The sequence below is a fragment of the Scyliorhinus canicula genome, chromosome 21, assembly GCF_902713615.1.
Source record: "Scyliorhinus canicula chromosome 21, sScyCan1.1, whole genome shotgun sequence".
Lineage (NCBI taxonomy): Eukaryota > Metazoa > Chordata > Chondrichthyes > Carcharhiniformes > Scyliorhinidae > Scyliorhinus > Scyliorhinus canicula.
The window spans coordinates 38,212,021-38,226,226 of NC_052166.1; the positions used below are offsets into that span (position 1 = coordinate 38,212,021).

The 14,206-nt window shown below is 48.7% G+C and overlaps 1 protein-coding gene across 5 annotated transcripts in view; it reads right to left on the reverse strand.

Moving 5' to 3' along the window:
- The window catches only part of whrna (whirlin a), a 251,445-nt gene that overhangs the window by 92,910 nt on the left and 144,329 nt on the right, over positions 1-14,206 (reverse strand). For all 5 annotated transcript variants that reach the window (XM_038781827.1, XM_038781825.1, XM_038781826.1 and 2 more), the window contains exon 6: positions 1,330-1,366. In XM_038781827.1, coding sequence (XP_038637755.1) covers positions 1,330-1,366 — 37 coding nt within the window. The remainder of the gene's footprint in view (positions 1-1,329; positions 1,367-14,206) is intronic.

A 14,206-nucleotide genomic window follows, 5' to 3' on the forward strand; every position in this document is an offset into this window, starting at 1 on the left:
CACCTGCCCCATTCCGGTCAGAAATCTTACATGGGAGAGGGTGAGGCCGAGGGTGGCCTGCCAACCATCATCCTAGTTGAGACCCTCAAATGGTCAATCATTGGCCTGGATTTTGAGCCCACTGGGAAGAGATTGTGGAGTGGCGGAAACCTGGCAGGTAAGTCTGCTCAGCCCTCGGGCGAGAACGGCGGGGGGGGGGGGGGACACACACGCCTCTATCACTGGCCCCCTTTTATTTTCTAATTGGAGCCATCCCCCCAGGGGCCCCTCCATCCCCAAGCCTTTTAAACACAATCTCTCACTCTTCTACCTCATCCCCAACAACCCCAGCCATGCACGGGGCATTCTCACAAGTCAGGTGCTGGGGGAGATGGTGGTCCAGTGATAGCATCACTCAACAAGTAATCCAAATGTTTTCAGCTTGAGGACTGAGGACGCAACGATTGTTGGTGGAATTTAAATTTCACTAATCATACCGTAGTATAGATCTAGCTTCCAAAATGGCTGCTCTGACACTGCCACTGATTGTCGTAAAAATTCATCTGGTTTACTAGTGCCATTCAGGGAAGGAAATCTGCTGTCTTCACCTGGCCTGGCCTACATGCAAGTCCAGATCCACAGCAATGTGGCTGACTTTTAACTGCCCTCTAAAATGGCTGAGCAGGCGATTCAGTTTGAGGGAAATTAGAATCATGGACTCCCTAATGCACAGAAGGAGGACATTTGGTCCATCGAGTCTGAACTGGCCCTCTGAAAGAGGGCCTATCTAGGCCCACTCCCCTACCCTATTCCCGTAACTCCACCTAACCTGTATATCTCTGGGCACGAAGGGGCAATTTAGCATGGCCAATTCACCTAACCTGTACAAGTTTGGACTGTGGGAGGAAACCGGAGCACCCGGAGGAAACCCATGCAGACACGGGGAGAAAGTGCAAACTCCACACAGACATTCACCCAAGGCTGGAATTGAACATCGAACCCGGGTCCCTTGCACTGTGAGGCAGCAGTGCTGGCCACTGTGCCGCAGTTCCGTCTTGAGGGAATTAGGGAAGGACAACCATTACTGGTCTTGCCTGCGATACCCACTTCCCATGAAAGAATAAAGAACAAAAAATTAGATGCACTTGATAACTCCCAAGAAACAAATTCCTGAATTTCGCAACAGGATATGTAAATCTTGTAAAAAATATATAACCAGTATTTCCAACTTTTATCTTCATATAAATGACAAAAACCATTTCACTGTAACCAATATTCATAATTATTACAGAATTGCATTAATACTTAAAATGATTAATGGTAAACAGAAAAAGTGGCATTTAGTCCTACCTTAACAGCAGTTTGCCCAATACCTTCTCCAGCAATCCTGGAAGACAAAAGCAAATGATATCTTAGAAAGTGCTCAGTCTACTAAATAACACTGATGCTTACTAACATCAACAATCAACTTGCTTCAAACATCAGCTGCAAACTTCCAATAATTATAACAACCTGCTATTGTAAATCAATGGACTTCATAAACAATGCTTTGTCAGTTCACAATTAATTATCGTTGAACGTGATGTGTGAGGATAAATCTCCAACATCTGTGTGCCTTACTGCAGCAAGCTGAAGAGCACTTGTCTGCAATGTTTTGACAAGCATTGAAGTCAGAATTGTCCATTCATTGTGCGGCACGGCAGCACAGAGGTTAGCACTGTTGCTTCACCGCACCAAGGTCCCATGTTCGATTCCCGGCTTGGGTCACTGTCTGTGCGGGGTCTGCACTTTCTCCCCGGGTCTGCGTGGGTTTCCTCCGGATGCTCCGGTTTCCTCCCACAAGTCCCGAAAGACGTGCTTGTTAGGTGAATTGGACTTTCTGAATTCTCCCTCTGTGTACCCGAACAGGCGCCGGATTGTGGCGACTAGGGGCTTTTCACAGTAACTTCATTGCAGTGTTAAAGTAAGCCAATTGTGCCAATGAGGATTATTAATTAATTAATTAAATGCGGTGACGGGCAGGAACATCGGTGTGTCTCACTGGGTGGCGGAGTGGATTTTTGCACCTGGTTTTCTGCATTTCAGCTCATTAATTATGCATCAGTGAGGATCCCGTGGCAGGGTAGGTAGTGATTTGTCCGGCCCGCTATTACCTCATTAGGCCAAAGTGTTCTGCTGCCATTTTAAAATAGCACCCGAACAGACGTTCACTTACTGCAGGCCGAGTGTGTTGTGAACTTCTCCATTACCATGGCGACAAAACAAAACAAAACTAATCTTCGGCTCCACGGTTCAACAAGGCCACCCATAGGGCATTCTCCTCCAGAGCATCCAGATGACGTGGGAGGTCCTCTTTCCGAAGGATGGGAGTGCTAGTTCCTCCCACTTAATCATGTCAGCGTGGGAGGAGGTTGCCAGGGAGATCAGCACCCATGGCTAACAATAAAGGACTCCATTGCAATGCAGAGAAAGTGAAACTTTAACACATCCCAAACCCACATCTCATGAGGGCATCAGCCAGTTTAAGGGTTAGAATCTACAGGAATGCCACACACGATCAACAGATAGAACATCAGCACTGAATGTCTACCAGCCAGTTTAAGGTCATATCTCATGTAAGATCCTGCACATCTTAATCCCTTACTGAGGAGGGCTCAGCAGGGACAACAAACATACATGCTTCTGAAATTTTCCTTCATCAATAGTGCTCACAGTCAATTCATCTGTTTTTAAGCAAAACAAGGTGGCTCGCAACCGATGGGAAAGCGCAAAGACCAGAGGGGGGGACCTCAGCGCTGAGCGCACTCTCCTCTCAAGAGGAGCAAGCAGCAGAGCTTACTGGTGAAGACAGAGATCACTCCTGCCCAGAAGGCAGGATCAACAAGCCAGTGAGGGCCCATCCCGCATACATCGTCAATATGTGAACAATGACTGTGAGTGACCTGTAACATCGGAGGCTGCCTAGTCAATCACTAATTATCACTTCTCCCCATTCCAGTCACCAGCAAGAAAAGATGGAGCAAGATGCCAAGAAAGTGCCTCAGCCACAAGCGCTAGAGCATCTGAGATTAAGAGGCAGCGAAAGTCTCTGAGGAAGAGGCTCCCTTGGCACGGTATGGGTAGCACGGTAGCACAGTGGTTAGCACTGATACTTCACAGCTCCAGGGTCCCAGGTTCAATTCCCGCTTGGGTCACTATCTGTGCGGAGTCTGCATTTTCTCCCTGTGTCTGCATGGGTTTCCTCCGGGTGCTCCGGTTTTATCCCACAGTCCAAAGATGTTCAAGTTAGGTGGATTGGCCATGATAAATTGCCCTTAGTGTCCAGGAAGGTTAGGTGGGGCTACTGGGTTATGGAGATAGGGGAGCTGTGGGTTTGGGTGGGGTGTTCTTTCCAAGGGCTGGTGCAAACTCGATGGGACAAATGGCCTCCTTCTGCACTGTAAATTCTGTGAAATCTATGAAAGACCCATCACTGCATTCAACTACACCTCCACCAACACAGATACACGCACTTTGATGAGACCTAGTTCCAAAGTAGGCTCACGGTCGCAATCTGGTGGTGACCTCACGGATACGTGTCCACAGCAGGCAGAGGCAGTGACAGTCAAGGTCTTTGACACTCTGAGGAGACCAGGTCTCCATTGAGTCTGTGTCAATCCGCTGTAATCGGCCCTGAGATAAATGTTGGAGATGCAGAGTCAGGCAAGGGGAACATCAGGCAGGGTTGTCAGATGCCGTCACCAGACTGGAACACAGGATGGAGGAGTCTGTTCATGTTCTGTCTGCTGTCGGCGCTCCAGATTCAAGTCAATCAAAACCTCCATGGGAAGGGTGAGGGCCACCTTGGAGACCCAAGTCCAGCAGGTTCTGCTGGGTTTGCGCTTGGACCTGCTGGTGCGAGAGGGGATAGGGTACCTCCACCTCCCTCAAGGTGCCATTTCTCCTCAAGGAGTCAGAAGGGAGCATTCAGATAGTCCAAGGGAGGAGCAGCGGCAGCCAAAAACCCTGACGGTATCCACCCAGGACACTCCAAGGTTGTCCGACTGCTCAAAGTCTCCTCGGCCTGTGACCTCATCAACTTCAGCAGGCCAGGCCAAGGAGAGTGCACGTGCTCTAGAACAGAAGACCCACAGCAGGCCGGGGCCAACCAACCCTCAAGCCTACAGAGAAGATCTACCAAAGTCATCTCAGACAACAACAGTTAGCAGGCTGCCCCTACCTCTGCTGAGGTTGTCGGAGCACCTTGCACACAGGCCACATGGTCAGGCACCTTCCAAAGATGACCCAATCATTAGGGCTAAAGGTTCTAGCTCTGGAGAAGAGTCATACAGACTGGAAAGCTCAACTCCACAGATGTTGCCAGATCTGCTGATTTTTTTCAGCATTTCAAGATTAAGAAGGCGGGACCGACAGGGGTAACCTCAGCCAGTACGGGAATTGAACCCACGCTGCTGGTGACTCTCCGCATCACGAACCTGCCATCCAGCCGATCCCAAAATCAAAAAGTCACTATAATCTCAGAGGACCATAGGCTGCTCTCTCCTTTTTAGAGAGAGTTGACTGGTGGTGATTTAACCTGAGGGTCACCACATCTCAGGCGAGGGGCAAGGTCCAGAAAGCGGGGCCTTCATGGGTGACCTCAGCAGGCACCGGAATATAGCCTGCGCTGTATTCGTCACTCGGCATCGCTAACCAGACGTCCAGCCAACTGAGCTAAACCAACCTCCAAAGGTAGGTGATCCAACATTGAGAATGCCACTCATGACCATGAGGAAATGGTTAGGCCCTTTGTTGCTGGAGTTACTAATCACCTGTCAGTCCCCTTGGTAACATTCCATAATTGTATTCCTCCTCTGTAGAGTTGCTGGATGTTTCGGTCCCGCTGATGGCCAATCCCCGCCACATGTTCCGCCGGCTAATGGCCACTGCGAAACACGTTACGGGGGTCATGAAAAATCAAGCCCCTTGTATTTGATATCTTATACCAAATAGCTGAAACTTTTAGTTTTGTCCTGTGCATTTGAGCTTTGACCATAACAAACAATGAAAATAAATGTTGTCAATGCCTTGATAATATAGAAAACTTGCAGTTGCATCAGCTCGACACCTTATTCAAACAGGAAACAATCAATTTCTTATCCATTACTCTTAATTACATTGTTGACATCTCCTCTATAACTGCTCAAAAGCAAGAAAGAGGCGATTGAACTATACCCAGAACTCTAGGGGGGGTTCGAGCAACATCTGCAGCAACAACATAACATTGATTTATTTGTTCTACATTCTCTGTTCTTGTAACAAATTTGTCTTTTTTACTCTGGTTTCATCGATTTATCAATGACAATTCCTTGATTCCTTTCCTGGTCAGCATGCTCTCGGATTATGTTGTTCAAAAAACTTATAAATCTAAAGGTGCAAGCGCAAGTCTAACTCACGTTAGATGGCTTGGTACAGCAAATTATAACCCAGAGCAAAGATTTATATTTACCATAGAATTTGTGGAATCCCTAAAGTGCAGAAGGCCATTCAGCCCATTGAGTTTGTACTGACCCTCTGAAAGAACACTATACCGAGGCCCACTGCCCTACCCAATAACTGTAAGCCCACCTAACCTGCACATCTTTGGACACTAAGAAGCAATTTAGCAAAGCCAATCCACTAACCTGCACATCTTTGGACTGTGGGAGGAAACTGGAGCATCCGGAGGAAACCCACGCAAACAGAGGGGAAACATGCAAACTCCACACAGACATACACCCGAAGGCCGGTATTGAAACCAGGGGCGGAATCGCCCGGGGCCCGGCGTAAATCCTGCCCCGCCGTGGCCGGAATTCTCTGCCACCCGGGAATCAGCGGGAGTGGGAATCACGCCCCGCCGATCGGCGTGTCCCCAAGGCGATTCTCTGGCCCGCGATGGGCCGAAGTCCCGCCGCTGACAGACCAATCCCGCCGACATGGTTTAAACCACCTCTGTGCCGGCGGGATTAGCGGCGCAAGCGGGCCCCCAGGGTCCTGGGAGGGGCGCGGGGCGATTGGACCCCGGGGGGGGGGTGCCCCCACGGTGGCCTGGCCCGCGATTGGGGCCCACCAATCGGCGGGTGGGCCAGTGCCGTGGGGGCACTCTTTTTCTTCCACCGCCACCACTGCCTCCACCATGGCGGAGGTGGAATAGACCCCCTCCACCGCGCATGCGCCGGTGGTGACGTCAGCAGCCGCTGACGTTCTAGCGCATGCGCTGACCGGTGAAGGCCTTTCGGCCAGCCCCGATGCCGGGCGGCATAACGCCAAAGGCTGTTGATGCTAGTTTTGGCGCCATCGGCAGAGCGGGAGCCACTCCGGCGCGGGCCTAGCCCCTAAAGGTGCGGAGAATTCCGCACCTTTAGTGGGGAGGCCCGACGCCGGAGTGGTTGGCGCCACTCCGCTACGCCGGGACCCCCCGCGCCGCCGGGTAGGGGAGAATTGTGCCCCAGGTCCCTGGCAATGTAAGGCAGCACCGTGCCACTATTTAATTAAATGTTAGTAACAGAGGAGACTGTGTCAAAGGAAACATTGCAGAACACTGGAAAATATCTAGTCACTGCTTCAACAAAAACAATAATGAACAAAGAAAGGTACAGCACAGGAACAGGCCCTTCGAACCTCCAAGCCTGCACCGACCATGCTGCCCGTCTAACCTAAAACCTTCTACACTTCCATGGTCCATATCCCTCTATTCCCATCCTATTCATGTACTTGCCAAGATGCCCCTTAAACGTCACTATCGTATCTGCTTTCACCACCTCCTCAGGCAGCGAGTTCCAGGCACCCACTACCCTCTGTGTAAATCGAACCCGGGTCCTCGGTGCCATGAGGCAGCAGGGCTAACCACTGCGCCACCTTGCCGTCTGTGGCTAGGGGACCTCGTGCAAAGAGGATCAATTGAAGGTTTCTACTGGACATGGCAGCCGTATATGCAATATTTCAATGAATAGGTCACTATTAGCTGCTAGAGGGGATGGGGAGGGTAGGGAGTACTTGAGGTGTGGGTGTTCATTTCAAGAAGCGGCTTGTATTGTTTAGTCTATTATTCTTTTTGATTTACGATTACTGTTGATTGTATTTTTGCGTAAAATGACAGAATCTTAATAAAACTATATTATTTTAAAATTTGTACATCTTAAATGTTGCTGTCCAAGTTGTGGTGCTCTGCCATTAGCTTTCTGAAAACCTGATCTAGACCTTAGCTTGCACGTTCTTTTGTCTATAAATTTGCTATTCCTGTCACAGAAAGCTATGTCTTGACATTACAAGCTTATGTATACTTTTAAACATGTTAAGTACTTCCAGAAACTATTGCAAGTGACAGTCCCATTCCCTCAGGTTTAGTGGGCGAGATTCTCCCAAAACGGGAGAAATCGTAAAGCTGCCGTAAAACCCGGGCGGGTTTTACGGCAGCGCGCCCCTTCCCGACGGGGGACCGATTCTGGTCCCCGGTCGGGGCTAGCAGCCCGACGCCGTAGGCTCCGGCAAGACGGGCTTAACGAAAATCATTAAGCCCGCTTGCTGGAGTTAGCGCCGGCTGACGGGTCATATGACGTCAGCCGCGCATGTGCAGTTTGGAAGACTCCAACCCGCGCATCCGCGGGTGACGTCATCGCGTTTTTGCGCGAAACCCACGCATGCGCGGGCCGGGTTGCCCCTCAGCCGCCCCGCGAATGGATACTGCGGGGCGGCGGAAGGACAAGTAGTGCGCGGGCATCGGGCCCGCTTCCCGCGATCGGTGCCCACCGATCGCGGGCCCATGGCACCCTTGGCATGGCCGTGGTACTGCCGTGCCAATCGGTGCCATGGTTATAAAAAGTGAGTTTGTGACGCCGTTTTTACGAACGGCAAGACCAGGTGTGTTTGCCGTTCGTAAAAACGGCGGAAAGGGCTGGGACTTCGGCCCATCTAACAGCTGAGAATCGCTGCCGGCCGTAAAAAAACGGCGGCAGCGATTCGGGTCGGGACTTCGGCGGGGGGGGGGAGAATAGCGGGAGGGCGGCAAAAATGTCGGGAAGGCCCTCCCGCTATTCTCCCACCCGTCGTGGGGGTCGGAGAATTTCACCCAGTATTTTTCAGGACGTTTTGAAGAATTTCAAATTTTAATTTATTTCCTTTTTTTACTATTCCCTTGTTTTATATATTTTTTGCTCTCCTAATCCAAACTTTCTTTTCTTCCCTAATTCTCTTCTGTACCCAATTTCAGGATTTTGTGTGTTCATTTTACAACCTCATTGATTGCTTTTTCCACTCGGGTGACTGCCCTGCTGCCTTTCAAGTGTTGTGATCAGCTCACATTATCAGCAACTTGGTGGGCAAATATTTTTGGAGTTCAAAGATGCAGGGGCAAGTCTAGCCAACAACAGACACCAGGAGATGCGCTGCTATAGCAAATTTTGTTTATAATACCACCAATCAGAGGAGGGGATGGCCTAGTGGTATTGTTACTGGACAAGTGAACCAATGACTTAGAGCTGGGGACCCAGTTGAATTCAATTAAAATCCAAAATTAAAAGCCAAATAATGACCGTGAATTGATGGTCGTAAAAACCCACCTGGTTCACTAATGTCCTTTAGGGAAGCAAATCTGTCGTCCGTACCTGGTCTGGCCTACATGTGACTCCAGATCCACAGTAACGTGGTTGACTCCTAACTGCCCCCCTCAGGGACAATGAGACAATAAATGCTGTCCCAGCACGCGACCCTCACGACCGATGAGCAAATAAAACAAAACTCAATCAGCTTCGAAAATACATTTTTCACCTCTGTTTATGGTGCTAGCTTTGGTCTTTTATGAAATGAAAAATGAAAATGAAATGTAATGAAAATCGCTTCTTGTCACAAGTAGGCTTCAAATGAAGTTACTGTGGAAAGCCCCTAGTCGTCATATTCCGCCGCCTGTCTGGGGAGGCTAGTACGGGAATTGAACCGTGCTGCTGGCCTGCCTTGGTCTGTTTTAAAAGCCAGCGATTTAGCCCAGTGTGCTAAACCAGCCCCTTAAAACTTTTAAGAGTTTTACATGGAATAAATGCAGCTATGAATCCCATGGTCACTGCCATATGGACAATAGAATAAAGATCATGTGCGGGATTCTCCCGTACCCGGTGGGGCAGGGGACCCGGCGGGACAGAGTGGTGTGAACCACTCCGGCATCGACCCGCCCCAAGGGTGCAGAATCCTCCGCACCTTCAGGGGCTAAGCCGGCGCCGGTGTGGTTTGCGCCCCGCCGGCTGCCGTGCAAGATCTTTAGCGCCACGCCAGCCGGGGCCGAAGGGACTCCGCCGGCCGGCGAGAGCCCGCGCATGCGCGGGAGCGTCAGTGGCTGCTGACGTCATCCCCGTGCATGCGCGTGGGGGGGGGGGGTTCACCTACGCATCGGCCATCGCGGAGGCTGACACGGCCGACACGTAGGAAAAGAGTGCCCCCACGGCACAGGGCCACTCGCAGATCGGTGGGCCCCGATCGCGGGCCAGGCCACCATGGGGGTACCCCCGGAGCCTGATCGCCCTGCGCACCCCCCCCCCCCCACCCGCCCCAGGACCCCGGAGCCCGCCCACGCTGCCAGGTCCCACCGGTAAGGAACCTAGACTGATCCACGCCGGCGGGACCGGCAAAAAACCAGCGGGACTTCGGGCCATTGTGGGCCGGAGAATTCGGGAAGCCCCAGGGCCCATTGAGTCGCGCCGGTCCCCGCCATTCTCCGAGGCGGGCGATGCGATTCACGCTTTGCCGACCTTTGGAGGGCTGGAGAATTTGGAGGACGGCGGGGGCGGAATCACGGCGACCCCCGCGATTCTCCGACCCGGCAGGGGGTCAGAGAATCCCTTCCTAATTTCCAAGTTCTGAGGTCAAAGCGAGATTCATGGTTGAGTCCCTGGTTTTCCAAGCCAAAATAACCCCAATTCACGTGTTAAATAAAGCTCGTAAAATGTTTGTTAAAAAATAATTGTGTGCAAGTCTCTTCCTTGCCCCCTTCTCCACCTTTACTAATTTTCTGGATGTTACTTATATCTTTTCATTTGACACCATCAGCAGTGGAGATCAATTTTTCAACTAAAATTAACTCTCTGGGCAGATCAGAGCAAATGGGGTGTTTAAGCAGAGGAAGGTTAATGTTGTGAACAGTAAAACGATTGACAATGTAAGGGATTGTAAAACGGGCAGTGAGTGAAGTGACTGAGCAAAGCTGAGATGACAACTAAATAATGATCAAACTCACTGGGAATGTGACGAGCAGCAGTGGAATGGTAAATTGCCGATCAATAAAATAGCTGAACAGGATCTGGGGTGTAAGGATGTGACAACGACTGGTCAACAAAATAACAGATTAAGATTTTAGGCAAGAGAGTCAGGGGAGCATGAGAATTTTCTTTTTACACAGCAAGAGGCAATGAGCTGGAACTCGCTGTCTGAGAGGGGGATGGCAGTGGAGATCATGCACAGTTTTAAAAGGAAACTGGATGGGCACATGAAGGAAATAAACTTGCAGGGGCTTTGGGGATAGAGTGGGTGAATGGGACTCTCTTGAAGAGCTCCACGGAGAACTAGCGTGGATTTGGTTTGGAATGGTCTCTGATAGCAATCAACTATTTCCTGATAGATCTGATCGGTACAAAGGCTATTTTACTATAAATATTAAGGCCCAGTTTTAATATCCATTTCAAAATAAGGATTTCAACACTCATAACCTCAGGTCATGACAAAACACATAACTTCAACAGAAGCACAAAAGCCTGACACATGCATAAACTAATTGTAGATTAAAACAACATTTTTGCAGAGAAAATCAAAAAGCTGTTGTTCTGATGAACATATTTTCAAAGTCAGTTTGACATTAAGAAATAAGCTGTGCCAGTAATCAAGATCAAGGTAAGCACCATAGCGATATGAAGGCACCATGAATGTGGATAAAGCAGAAGTCAGCAGAAAACCAGTAGAAACCAGTCCTGATAATAGCACAGAATCGCATTCCACAGCATGCACAAATATTCAAACATGAAACGTTCAGAACTTATGTTGCACATTGAGGATTGACAGTTAACCATGGAATCAAATGTATTTGATTCTCACCCAAATCAATTAGGACGACATAGAGGTGTAGACAGATGGCTTCAGACTGACACAATTCTCTTTAACATGATGGTCCACACGTCCATCTTTATCCAGGATCATTCTATACTTTGATCTAACTACTCGCTATCTTTATTTTCATATTTTCCCTTTTCCACTTTAACTCTTGAAGTAAATGCAAGCTGTTTTGCCGTAAGCAAGAAACCATTTCTGTATTATTTTGAACGTTAAATTGTTTATAAGTTCATCCTCTTTAACTCCTTTGCGAGCTGGACTTTACTGAGAATAGATTTAAGCTTCTCTCAATTGTAATAAAGTAGAGGCAATAAAAGATTCTCGTTTGCATCCGTGAAGTTTAACTCAAATTTCTACTGAGTTTTAGTGTCACAAGACTTCACTAGACCCGCATGGTAGATCTCCTCAGTCTCCTTCAGTTTCCTAATGGCTCAATTATTAACTTTAATGTTTTGCCGGGGATGGGCTGGCAGGCAGTGTTGGGGTGGAGAGATGGGGTACATTCAGGTGGCAATGGTAGAGGTGGCCGGGGGGGGGGGGGGGGGGGGGGGGGGGGGGGAGGGGGCGGGGGGGGGGGGGGGGAGGGGGCGGGGGGGGGGGGGGGAGGGGGAGGGGGAGAGAGAGTTCCCCAGTTCTCATTGCAGAATTCTAGTACAAAATGACATCCCCATATTTGCAACCACAATGTTAACATCTCAACTGACCAGCAATTTTACTAGTAGCGGGGTGGGTGTTGGCCAGCCTGCCTGCCCTTGAGTAGCGAGGTGGAGGCTCCAGCTCCATGGTGCGAAGCTGCCAGGTGAACCCCAGAAAACTGACTTGGTGGGTACGATATGGGAGGGGGTGTCAGGTGCAAGGGAGGAGTTTCCAGTTTATGCATCCTGTGCCCAACAGGGGCACCTCCTCCCGCCCCTGCCCCCAACAATAGAAATGGTGGTGTTGCTGAGCCTGGTGAGCCACCAGTCATCCAATTGGCCAACGGTTCTTGATGAAGGACATCTTCCCACATAGGGGCCACAACTTCAGTTACCTATCTGCGGGCCGTAAATGGTGTCCCCGAACCGACGAATGTGGGCTCACCCCCAACTTTTCAGCCGGTAGGCTGAAATATTCTAGACGATGATTTTATGTGACTGAGAAAGGAATGGTGTAATAATAATAATAATAATAATAATAATAATTTATTGTCACAAGTATGAAGTTACTGTGAAAAGCCCCTAGTCGCCACATTCCGACGCCTGTTCGGGTAAGCTGGTACGGGAATTGAACCCCCGCTGCTGGCCTTGTTCTGCATCACAAACCAGCTGTCTAGCCCACTGAGCTAAATTAGCTCTAAACCAGTAGTGCACAGTTAGCGATCCATCTCTGCTGGGTGACACTGCAGTAAATAGATAGCTATTTGTTTAAGAAACATAGTGCTAGAAGTGACCAATCACGCGTACTATACTTGCCTATAAAGAATGTTAAGAAGCATTATAGACTTCATAAACGGCAGAAACAAGTTGTTCTGGCAACCCTCCTCAATTATTCGAAGAACTCAAACAATAGTAGAAAAAGATATCTGGAATCACATGCTTTTACAAACTGGGATCTTATTCATCTCCTGAAATATTGGGAGCTTGCCATAGTCTGTATAACATATACAAATATACAACGATTAACAAATCATAGAATATGTCAAGGTTAGTCAAGGTTATGCTTACTGTACTCTTAGTAAAATCCATCCATTTTGATAATCCGTTGCACTTGCACTAAATTTAATTATAAACTCATTTGGCCAATAATGTTAAAAATACGATATCAATTCAGCTGATCATTTTCGACTATTTTACAGTGTCCCAAAGTCAAAATTAACCCCGTGCTTTTGCAAAAGTGTATTTTGCCAGGTCAGTTGAAGTGGTTTGCATACATGGCGGGGAAGAGGGGGGGGGTGCATTTTGTAAGATTTGTGCATGAGAATTCTGCTGTGAGGTTTGAGTGAAAGTACTAACCATTCCAGCAATGTGCCAGAAGAACATTCGGTAGTAGTTTAGTGGTGTTCATCAAATGGGTTGAAATTAAGTTTTTCATCCATGAGCAGCTTGAACAATCACATTATGTGGCAGTGTGAAAGGCTAAGCCATGATGGTGATAATGTGATGGGGAACGATATTCATGTTATTTCACTCCCACTGCTCCCATTGCCAGCCTAAAGACAATCAGCACAAGCTTAAAGCTGGGATGCATTGTAATTGCTTGTGATGCATTGTAATCGCCTTGAAGACACATTCTTGAGATCTACAACCTCGCATAACTACCATAAATGGGAATTAGTATATATAGAAACTGTAAATATTAACGCTTTAGACAATATTGTAAACTGTGAGAGCAATAACAGCAGTATCAAGCCTGAATTAGAACCACGACCCCCCCCCCCCCCCCCCCCCCCCCCCGCCAGTGACAGGGTGTGTTTCCCAATGGTCAACGTCAGAAACCTAATTTTAATAGATTTACATGTTATGATCAGGCTCATACGCAGGAATCAGGTCATGCCCAGGCATGGGGTGTGGGGGAGTGGTTGTAGTTTGCACATTCGTGCAGTTTGCAGCTGCACATGTTGAAGTGTATTTTCCTTCAAACAGATTCAATTGCTTTCAAGGGTACATCCGAAACATGGCTTGTGGTCATTAAACCAGTCAGGAGAAGGTCCAAACCTGTTGGAGAGGTACAGTATTCTTTCGGAGAGGTAATTCAGGGACACCTCTGGGAGAGGTCAGGTGCCCTCTAGAAGAGGTTGTTTGGGATTGTACAGTTGAATATTTGTTTCCATTCATTTATGGGATGTGGGCAGCTCTAGTTGTGCCACCATCATTATTTGCCCTTGGCATTTAAGAGCCAACCACACTGCTGTGGATGTGGAGTCACGTGAAGCCCAGACCAGGTAAAGGAGACGTCCAGATGGGAGATTTCCTTCCCTAAAGGGCATTACTGAACCAGATGTGATTATAACGTTTTCATCAATTTCATTGGATTTTTAATTCCAGATTTTGTTTCAAATTTCACCATTTGGGATGGTGGGATTCGAACCTCGGTCCCTCGAGCATTATCCTGAGTCCCTGGATTACCAGTCCAATGACACCAC